Here is an 11,784-nt window from a genome sequence, read left to right as displayed (position 1 = left end):
ATTATCTAGAATACACAACCATGAAAAACTCAAACCACCTTCCTCCTCCCCTGCCAAAATTAAATTCATGGAAAACATAAAGGAATATGTCCTTGTTGCATCAAGAAATCGTCAGGTGATCCTTCGGGTGTCGCAACCTGCAAAAGGACGTCAGGGACAAGGGTGAATCGGTGTGGTTCCGACCTAGGACTCTTTGATGCCTAAGTTAGATCTCTCTGAACAACAGATGAATAACTGAAATTCAAGATGGATTAATGGGGTATAATTAGGGATGTAAATGGATAACCGAAATCCGAATCCGAATCCGCATCCGTATTCGTTTAGGGGCATCCGTATTCGTTTAGAGATATCCGGAAAATAATCCGAATACTCCGATTAAAATCCGTCCGAAAAAAAATCCGAATACTTAATAATAAAAAATTAAGTAAATAATGATTTTGAGGATTTTTGAAGATTAAACAAGTTCTAGAATATGATAAAAAGAGAATCATGATCTAAGAGATGTGGATTGAGAGTGAATTGTATCTGTTAGGGGGAGGAAGGTCTGGGTTACACAAGACAGAGATGTAAATGGATGGTCGAAAATCCGAATCCGATCCACATCCGAATCCGTTTAGAGGTATCCGTATTCGACCAAGGAATATCCAGCTCCGATCAAATCCGATCCGAATCCGATCCGTTTACATCCCTAGGTATAATACCTGAGCAATTACAGCTGGGTATGGCGGTGGAGAGTCTAAGTAGTTGGTGATAGTCTCTTTGATAGTAGAGTCCATCACGTAGTAGATCACCTCCTCTTGGGAGGTAGAGTCCAGGTAGGAAAGTTGTTCCCTAGCAGATGGACATGTGTTTCCCTCGCTTATTGGATAAGATCCTTAAGGGTCATGCGTAGGTGAGGTTCATCTTCTTTGGGATAAGGTTCCTTTACCGGTAGGATGATCGATGTAAATCTGGATGGTGACCTTGGTCCTTGCATGACCTACTGGGTCTCTTCCTCTTAAGTCCAGCAGATGGGTCTTGATGTAGCTGGGTCTGAGTTATCCTCCTTTTATGCCATGCCAAGTGGCGGATCGAGGTTGGCCTCGAGTATTTATGGTTTATCAATCCCTAATTTTTTTTGTTGAACAACCAATTTTAGGCAGTTCACTTATTGAAATTTATAAATGAATAAAGGATCGAGTTTCCCTTCATGGGACCCATGATGGAGATAGAACCAAGGATTTGGTTCATAGTATTGACATTGATATTACTCGACTACAGTGATACTGATACGAAATACATATCTTTTGTATCAAGCGGTTTCAGGCCTAGGATCAAAACATCAAATTTTCAACAAAAAATGAATGCTTGTATTGGTCAGGTATTGGTATTGATCATGACAAATATCAATACGAATACACCTAAAACTGGGGAGAGAACATCTTCATTGGCTCATTTTACCTTTAGATTGGACTAGGGAAGGATGTTTTTACTTTTGTTACAACCATGGTGAATTAATGAGAGACTCCCCTATCTAATGTTGCAATCATAACTTACATCATGATGGATGAAAAGATTCTCTCCATCCTAATCGGAATTTTTCTTATTTTATAAGCTATCATTACCAAAATTTTGTAATGGAGCAAGAGAAAGAATTTTTGCTTTAATAGATAAATGTATAATATAGTAATCTACCATTTCAACAAATTTTTGTTTTGGAGGGTTTTAGAAAGAGAAGGTTGTGCTGCAAAAACTGTTTAATTTGCTTGGTCTAGTATGAGCATGGTTCGTAATCTCGGATCGGATTAGTATCGGTTGAGGTCGATCCTGAGATTTGACTGATACAGAAAAGTTTGATTGGATCGTTCTTTGGATTGGTCAACTCGGTTGGATTGGTCGAGTCGATTCAATCCTTGATCGATCCGACTGAATATTTTTTTAATTTTTTAAAAGTTTTAAAAGTTTTTTTAATTTTTTATATTATCTAGACCGATATTGATCGATACCAACCGATACTGACCGATCCGATCCCGAGATCAAAACATCCACTAACTTTGACCGATACATAATCCGATTAATAAAAAAAACTATTTTGGGGAGTTTTTTGACAGATCCTAACCGATTTGTACCGATCCGATCCAGATCCAAAAAGTTATGACAATGACCGATACCGAGTCCGATACCTGGATTTTAAACCTTGAGTATGAGGGCAATTTATCTTATAGCTAACTTGTAATTTTATTGATAGCCTCTACTTTCGTCCTAATCCGTATGAGAGCTACATTTGATTCATATGTTTGTCTTTTCCTTTAACTTTATTAAAATTTCCATTAAGATTATCCGCACTTGTGAATTTAATGTAAATTTCCATTAGAACCACTCTTTATCTTTTTATAGAAAAAATATTTCCCATTGACTCAAAGTCTCTCTCTATGTGAAGAGAACCTAGCCATTGAGGTGTCATGTTATTCTTTCTGCTTCTTATGGTGAGAAGTTTAAAATATCAATTTTGGAATCCCGTTAACGATCCACACCCATGATTAAAAGATTCTCATTTAACAGTGGAATTTTGGATAAAGTGATTCTCGGTTCTTTTGCTTTTACACATAAATAGAACGGTTCGTACCTATATAAGAAAATCTTGTTCTAATCAAGAATTCAAGATTGGTTACAATAAGATTGTAATCTCATTTTAAAGTTCTTTTAGTATGATATTCTTCAATGAGGGTAAATTATATTATTTCACATAAAAACTGTTTTAAATAACTTTCAAATTTTTAAAAAACCTTTCCCTAAATTAGGAGTGCAAGTTTGGCCCTGACGGCCCGAGCTTGCCCTGAGCCCGAATAGGACCCAGATTGAGATATCTTGAACCCAAGGCCTGAGGGTGGGTAAGGGTTGAGAATTTCTGGTCCTAAGTTAGGGACAAGCCGGGTTAGGGTTGAGGCCTTGGGCTGAGCTACCCTACTTTGTCTTCCTTTATTGTTGTTGTTGTTGTTTTTCTTCCGAGCCTAGCCAACCCATGCATCTCCTTTTCCCAACTTGACCAGTCCATGCATATTTCCCTTCTTCTCCTATGATCATGGCCAATCAGGATCAGCCCGTCCCGACCCTGAGGGAGGGTCAATATTAGATTTTACTGAACCTAAGTCAGAGCCGAGTCAGGCCTGGGCCAAGCTAAGGGGATTCAGGGTTGGACTGAAGTTTTCAAAGACCCGGCTCAACCTGATCCTGTTCAACCAACCCTAAATATATATACATACATGAAATATATGTCAATGCAATTAGATTCTAACATTCGAAAAGTGACTAATGTATATTATATACATTCGTTCAATGTGGCATTCTTCACTTCCTCACTTCTGACGTCAAAAGTTGTTGAAGAGTGACGCATTGCAATCAAATATATCAAAGCATTCGTACTCATTCGTTCATCGCGATATTCTTCACTTCCTCACTTCCGGGCCTTCCTCCATCCACTCCTAGCTATCATTCCTCACCTTCCTTCTTCTCCACTCATTTAAGCATTTCTAATCAAACCTTCGAAAGGAGACTGGGAAAGAAAGAACTGTGCTATTGATTGACCATTTCATATTGACTTCGAATCCATAGGCTTCCCCTTTATTCTCATTTTGTTTGAGGTGCGATAGTGGAATTAGACATCATCTGTCCACGTGATAAAGTACATTTTTGTGATCTAATTCGTCAAATTTATTTCGATGTCTCACCAATAAACGAAAAATCTGGATACCATTCATTTATTAAATAAGATTTAATTAGCTTAGTCCACACTAGCACGAGATGAGAGTGGACCCCACACTCAAAAACATGAACACGACAACATAATATGATACACTGAATGACTGGATCGCTTCTACCTAAAAAGAAAAAAGAGTGGATCGCATTCAATTATAGCATGAGCCGCCTCAAAAGTACATAAAATGACACAAAGCAGAAATAGTAGAACTTACCAGTCAATTCCTCACTCTTTTCTTTTTTTTAAATAATTTTGGGTTTGGAGGATTCTTTCCAATTTCCATTGGAAATTAGAGCTTACCAGTCAATTTTGAAGATTTTTTTTGTTTTTTCCTTTTAAAACATCGGTTAGACTGGTTAGTTTTGAGTTTGGTGGGTCTTTTCCATGGAAATTGCATTACTGTCCAAATGGAGAGGTGATAGGGAATGAATGCTCAATCAGATTTTGGGAAGACTCTTTGGATTCTCTGTGTTGAAAAAGAGTGTATCGAATATACGAGGTTCTCGTCATTGTGGGATCTGGGAAGGATCATAATGTACGTATTCTTGTATTACCTTCATTTTACAGAGTGACTGTTTCTTAACTTGAACCTACGACCACTAGATCGCAATGAAACAATTTTACTGTTGCGCCGAGGTTTGCCCTCGATGCAACCTTACCCTTGGATTCCCTCAATTGAAGGGCATAAATTACTCTCCAATAGACCTCCTAACTAAACAGGTTGGTATCTGACTTATTTAGCTTTGAGAACAACTCTCATCCCCAAGCAGTTGTGGAAGATATTGTGGAGTTCCAAAATTCCTCCCAAAGTCCATGTGTTCTTATGGAAAACATGCATAAACGCTTTGGCAAATTTTTTCAAAACTTGAAAAGAAGACAAATAGTTACCTCTAATGTATGCCCTTTTTGGTGATAAAGATATTGAAAGTGTGGAGCACATACTTCTTGGATGTCCATAGGTATGGTTTGCTTCCCTAGTCACCGTGAGAAATGACCTCTCTACCTCTTAGGTAATAAAGCATTTCATCGCTCCTCATTGGTGCACTCCCTATGGTAGTTTGGGGCATTCATAACTTTAATTTTTGGCCAAATGTTCTCTATGCCGAGGGCACAGGTTGTGCCCAGACACATGGATGTGGGTAAAATGACCACCCTGCCTCTCTGAGTGGCAGAAATACCCATCCCATGTGTTTGGGTGCAGCTTGTTCTGCGGAGAGAACATCAACCCTTAATTTTTATAAAGAAAAAGGTGTAAGGTTTCCTAGTTTGGACAAATCATATACAATTACTTAGTATACATAGCTACGTATACCATGTGGATGGGTAATGTGGCAATTCTAACCATTAGATGGCTAGAAAATGACATCAACGTGCCATGTGTCAAACTTTGACTCCGAATTTAATGATTCCCATGTAGGTCCATGCTCCCAATAGCCCATGCACCTCCCTCAAAGTTTTTTATTTTTAAATGTTTTGTTTTGCAACTTAACAAATATCGTTTGGATTGAAACTTGACATGTGAGTGGAGGACGTTAGGATCTTCCTCTCCATCATTTGCGTTGAAACTTGAAAATTTTTTAACCTTACCCTCCATGAAAGAGATGAATTTATTGTTCCTAAAACACCCATAGGAATTGATATGTAGGTTAATAAAAACTTAGAGAGATGCATTGGAAGTTATCCCCCTCATGGGTCCCAGGGTTTCAAAAAGTGGATCGGATCAATCAAGTCACATCGACCCGAATCGATTGGACCAATCGTGTACAAAATCTAGGGTTTAGGGACATTTTTCCTGATTTCCACCAATTCTAATCCGGATCTCGGTTTTTGTTTTTCAAATCCTGATGGGTCCGACTCCTAATCCTTTCAATGTATGATCCCTTTTTTTTTTTCCTGGAAAAAAACAATGTTTGTATGGCCTCTGCGGTCAGACACAGCTCCCCTGAAATGACCGCCCACACTAATGTAGGGGCCATGCGACAGAGCAGCGTTTCTTCTTCCCCATTTTTTTCCTTTTCTTTTTTAAAGAGATGAAATGACTTATCTATTGCGTGTATTGGGCCGCAGAGCTGCTAGCCCCAAAGACAAGACATTCCGTAAATGGGCCTTGCTAACTTAATTGATAATTGGACTAGACAGACATTCCATAAAATATAAATGGGCTTTGCTAATTTAATGGTAGTTGGCCTAATTGTCCTGTTTAAACATCTCATGTAGGATGGCTTCACGTAAGTCCATAAAATGAGGTGAGAAAACCGTATAAGATATTTGGGCGGATGTTCTCTGTGTCGCAGCATAGCCTGCACCCAGACACATGGGCCTGCCATTCAGGAGGATAAGGTCATCATTTCGCCCACCCCCGGCGTAGAAAACATTTGACCAAGAAATTTATAACCAATGATTGAACGGTACTCATGTAATTCTCTTGTAAGATTCCAAATAGGTCTTCCTCACGCTTGTTATCACTTTGGCAATATCATGTGTTTGGATCAACCATGATCCATCACAACCAATTCCAAATGGGTCAATGTTTGGTGTCTTTTATAAAAACCAGTTGATGAGTTTGGTTCAATTGTTGGATTGGATTGTCTCTTAGGGTCTTCTAATGGGAAAAGTAGAGATGCACTAAAGTAGAGAGAGTGGAAGAGTAAGAAGTCTCAAGAGAGTGGAGTCTTCTAAGGGAATGAAAGAAAGTGGAGCCTTCCAAAGTAAGTAAAGTTTTTCAAGCGGATGAGAGTCTTCTAAGAGAGTAGAAGTGGAGTCTTCAAGAAGATTGAGTCTTCCAAAAGTGGACAAAGAGTCCTATAAAAAGAGAGATGTTCTACCGTGATAGGCAGTGAGAAGCCAAAATGTGACAGTCCAAAGGGTACAGTAAGGGTGTTAATCGGTTCGGTTCAATTCAAATCATTTAACTAAACGGTCTCAACTTTGAAACCATAACCAAACCATTTATTAAACAGTTTCACGGTTTCGGTTTTAAATGGTTCGGTTCAATAAACGGTTTCTATTTTGTTTTGGTACATCTATGTACATTTAAGAGTGTGAAACGGTTTATTCGGTTAAACAGTTCAATTTGATACAAACCGTTTAACTAAACGGTCTCAATTTTAAAACCATAAAGAACCATTTATTAAACGGTTTCACAATTTCAGTTTAAATAATTCGGTTCGATTTCGGTTTGGTTTTAACCATATTTTTACCATGGAATAGACATTGTATATAAAACTCGATCTCTAAATTAATTTAGATGGTGTAAATCCACTATAAAAACTAGAGATGTATATAAAATGCAAAGGCTAATCGGTTTTTTTAACTGATTTAGTATTTCAATAGCATACCAATTCTAATCAGTTAATCTGCATAAAACCAATGGCTTATCGGTTCAAAACGAAACAAAATCATCAAGTGCTTTCTCTAATTTCGATTTGCGGTTGACACCCTAATTCTCTCTTACATAGGCTTTTTTATTATTTTCTCTCTCCTTCTTTGATCATGTGACTGGAAAATTATCTCCTCGAGTTTTCTGCCCGGCCCAGTTCCCTAATTCCTCTAATAAGGGATGATGGACCCCACCTGGGTAGAGTACGTGTTTGGGCAGGGGTACGGTGGACATTCTAGTCCCCCCTTATTAGAGGAACTGGGGAACTGGGCCGGACAGGGAACTGGAGGTGACAAAGATCTCCAAATGACTTCCATATGAATGATAAAACATTTTCAGTTGTACTATCGGTACAAGGACTTGGCTCTTGTGCAGCCGTAGTGGGAGCTGCACAGGTGCAGCATGAAAACCACCCCAAATACAGGGGGGAAGTGGTCATTTCATATGTGGGGCTCAGGTGGAACCCACCTGTGAAATGACTACCTTGCCCCTGTTTTTACTGTCGTTTAGCGGTGCTGCATAGGTGCAGCTCCCGCCACAGCTGCACAAGATCTTTTTCCATTGGTACAAAGTGTAAAGTCTTCCCACACTCCCACTGTAGGGAATCTTGTTTTCAGTGATTTCTATTTCCTTCTCCCAATTTTCATTTTCAGTATCGATGAAGTCTCGGTGACCTCTGCAAAACCCTTTTCATAGTGAGACTTAACAAAGGGGACAGTTGGGTAGTTGGCTCTTCATATTTCAAAGAAGAGTCCCAAGTAAAGTATTTATTTGTTTGTTTGTTGTTAAGACATTTTGGAAACCTGATACTGAAAGCTTGAAAAGTTAAACTTGCTAAGAATACGAGATTAAAGGAAATGATGCTATGAAGAGGAATGGCAAAATGCCAAGCACCACTCTTGAGTCTTGATCATGTAACCAAACATAGACTAATTTATTTTGGGGAAGCGTTTCTTGGCGTGGTGGTAGCTGCCATTTGCTGTAAAGAGCTAACCTAAGTCCTAGGGAGAGGTCGCTTGTTCAAATCTCCTTTTATTAGATGCTTGACAACTTACAACAACCCAGTTGTCCCCGCCTCTCACTGGGTATGACTTTATGAGTCAAGAAATAACCTCTCAGTGAAGTGAGGGTATGGTAGATAAAAATCTTCTACGATTCCTTCATCTTGCGGTGCCTCGACATGTGGAAGATGCTTCATCCAACGGTGCGAGTTCGATTGATCCAGTTTTTTGTTTTCTTTCTTATCGAGGTCAACATTGTTGGATGTCGCACCTTCCATGTGTCGAGCTCCCAGGCTCGAACTGCAAGGCACTGCAAGATTAAGGCATTGCAGAGGATTTTTTTCTAGGTAAGTTTACATACATTATGACCTTCCTCAGACCCCATAGTGAAAGGTTTGGGTCTTGTAACTTGTAATTCCCATTAAAAAAGAAAAAGGGGCACTATTCTCTGTGCCGCAGTACAGGCTGCACCCAAGCACATGGGGGTGGGTGCATTGACCACCTTGCCCCATTGAGTGACAGACCCATGTGCCTGAGCGCAGCCTGAGTTGCAGCACAGAGAACATTCTCCAAAAAAAAATAAAATTTACTTATAACTAAAAAGAATTGCAATTAAAGTCAGTTAATGTAGGAAAGAGACGAGCAACGAACACAACTTCCCCATATTATAAAACTTTGGGAATAGTTGCAGGTGTTAGGCCCCCCCCCCCCCTCCCATTTCTCATGGTATATACATGGCCTTAGCTCGATTTCTTGGTACGTGTTGGTCCAGCTATTTTAACTACTTACGCATCTACCTTACCCAACGGTCCACTCTTTTTTGTGTTCCTGTTCTGCTTGAACATCTAGAAACTCTCAAAATCGTTGGATTGGAATCCTATACAGACATAATCCCCAACCCCGTCATCCGTTGACATGGCCGTCCGATCATCAGATTACTTGATGATGAAATGGGCTTATTTTAGACTCTCTTTTTGGGTTGCATGCAGTGTTATGAAAATTGGAATCGGGGATTGAATGGATCAGTGCCGAGTCAGTTTATTGACCGATTCCAATCCAAATCATTTGGAATTGATCCAAGAAATCCTAGAATCGGCCTCTCAAATATGAAAACCTAGCGATCCTATGAGAAAAACCTGAAATCGATCAAAACGGAACATACAAAATCAAGACCAAACAGAGTATGGATTTTCTACCCACGTGGGGTGCCATCCAATATGGTGAGGACCAAAGAAGTGGAATCTTCATCCCATCTGACACAGAGATCAGAGGAGTCAGATTAAATGAAGATTTCATTTCATTATCTCTCCCCACCAGGGTTTTAGTAATCGCGATTCATATATCAGTCCGGATTGGCCCTGTTTTCTATGAAAAATTGATTTTTTTTTTTAATACATTTTTACTTCTGTTCGTATTAATCCACCGATACAAGATCGATCAAGAATTGATATCGATCTCCACCAATACCGATATGAGTCGGCTGATCCAGCTGATCTGATACTGATTCCTTTAACCATGCTCCCCATAACCCCTCACCGGACTCCACGTGGGTAGATGATCCATAGTCATGAATCACCTCCGAATCGCGAGTTCAGATTTGCTACCCACATGGGGACGGGTGGGGACAGATCTGAATCCTCCATGGGGTGTGTGACCCACGTCCCATGGAGGGTAGCAGATCCAGATTCCCAGATCGCCCATTAATCTGATTCCCATTTTCGAAACAGTGATTGAATGTGACTTAGCCATGGCCAATTTGATCCGAGTAGATGATCAACACTCACACCTAAATTAAGGAGAAAGTTTTGAAGTCTATTTATTTCCCCAACTGTGATTTTCTAGAGGCTAAGATTGGTAATCGTCTTTCCTGGGGGTGGAGAAGCCTGTTAGTGGGTCGTGAGGTTCTTCTTGAAAGGCTCATTTGGAGTGTAGGTGATGGATCAAATATAAAAATTTGGAAACATAAATGGGTTCCTTCTCTTCCTCATTTCAAGCTCCAGGGTCCTAGGCCAGATGGGTGTAGAGAGGTAATGGTGGCTGATCTTATTGATCAGGCAAACAGGTGTTGGAATGTGGATCTTATTCAATCTATTTTTCAGCCAGTGGATAGGAATGCAATTCTGAAAATTTCCTTAAGTCTTTTTCAAGGTGAAGACAAGAGAAGGTGGGGGGGTTACTAAAGATGGTCTCTTCTCAATCAAATCGGCATACAAGCTGCTTTCAAAGTTGGAAGAGGAAGGTCAATCAGCTAGGGCGTCTTCGTCGAGATCTAGGCCTTGGGAGAGTATTCCTGATGCTGTTTGGAATCGTGTTTGGTCCATTCAGACGCTCCCAAAGATTAAGGCCTTTCTTTGGCGTGTTTGCAATGAAGCTATTGCCTCTGGTGTGGGTTTAAGGCATAGGAATGTTAATATTGACCCGATCTGTGTTAGATGTGGAGTCCATAAGGAGACGAGGGATCATATTCTCTTGGGTTGCTCCTTTGCCCGTAGTGTGTGGTTTGGTAGTTCTCTTCAATTTTCTCCTTCGGATAACCCATCTTTGATTGACTGGATTCGTAGTTGGGAGGTGTGGTTTAGACAGGACAAGAGGCTTGCTCGTGAAGCTCTCTCTAAGGCTGCGTTCATTTGCTGGTATCTCTGGCGTGCGAGGAATGAGTTATCTCTCAAAGGAATTATTTGGACTTCTTCTGAAGTTCTGCAGCTTGCGGAGAAGGCATACTTGGAGTTTTCAGGTGCAGTTAATGGTCCTGTCGTTTGCCCTTAGGCTGGTGAGATTGGAATCTCTCGTAGTTGTTCTCAGTGGCACCTCCCTCCTGTTGGTTAGATTGTGGTTAACTGTGATGCAGCTCTTATCAAGGATTCTGATAAAGGGGGGTTGGGTATTATTTTCCGAGATCACACTGGGAGGTGCCTCAAGGCTCGTTCCATCCCCCATATTCTTGGTTCAATTATTCAAGGGGAACTGCTAGCCATTCGCCATGCCCTCAATCTTGCTATAGATTTGGGTGTTGATAACCTTCTAGTGCAATCGGATTGCAAGGATGCTATTTTGTTCATGGAGGAGAAGAAATCGCCGGATTGGGAAGTGGAAGGGCTAGTTGCTAATGTTGTTAGGCTGAAATCTTCTTTTGTTTCCATTTCCTTCTCTTTCGTTTCTAAGGCTATGAATAATGTTTCGGATGCCCTAGCCAGGAAGGCCCTGTCTCTTGAGTACTTGACAGATTGGCCAAACTCCATTAGGTGGTTTCAGGAGCTTTGTGATTCTGAAGTGAGTGGTTGTACTCACCCCCTTCCTCAATAAATTTCCCATTTACCAAAAAAAAAAAAAAAAATTAAGGAAAAAGTTTTCCCACACCGACGGTGCAGAAAGTACACCCATCAATAGTCATAAATGTTCTGTCCCCAAACCCCAAGGGTCTTGACCGTGGGTCTGGAAAAACTCAGTCTTTAAATTAATTTAGATGGTGTAAATCCACTACAAAGATTAGAGACGTGTATAAAATGCAAAGAGTAATCGGTTTTTTTAATTGATTTAGTATGTATAAGTGATTCAATGATTCAATAGCGTTCCAATTCTAATCAGTTTTGATCTGCATAAAATCAAAGCTTTATCGGTTCAAATTCCCAAGTAAAGTATTTATTTGTTTGATGTTAATATATTTTGGA

General features: G+C 40.0%; 1 protein-coding gene across 1 annotated transcript; it reads left to right on the top strand.

Moving 5' to 3' along the window:
- The first annotated feature begins 10,146 nt into the window (after positions 1 to 10,146).
- LOC122649779 lies at positions 10,147 to 11,419 on the top strand. The gene is made up of 3 exons (XM_043843018.1): positions 10,147 to 10,170; positions 10,265 to 10,850; positions 10,965 to 11,419. The coding sequence occupies exons 1-3, from the start codon at positions 10,147 to 10,149 to the stop codon at positions 11,417 to 11,419; spliced, it is 1,065 nt and encodes a 354-aa protein (XP_043698953.1).
- The last annotated feature ends 365 nt before the right edge of the window (positions 11,420 to 11,784 follow it).

Source organism: Telopea speciosissima, chromosome 2 (genome assembly GCF_018873765.1).
Source record: "Telopea speciosissima isolate NSW1024214 ecotype Mountain lineage chromosome 2, Tspe_v1, whole genome shotgun sequence".
In the NCBI taxonomy this organism is placed as follows: domain Eukaryota; kingdom Viridiplantae; phylum Streptophyta; class Magnoliopsida; order Proteales; family Proteaceae; genus Telopea; species Telopea speciosissima.
This window is presented reverse-complemented; position numbering and strand designations above follow the sequence as displayed.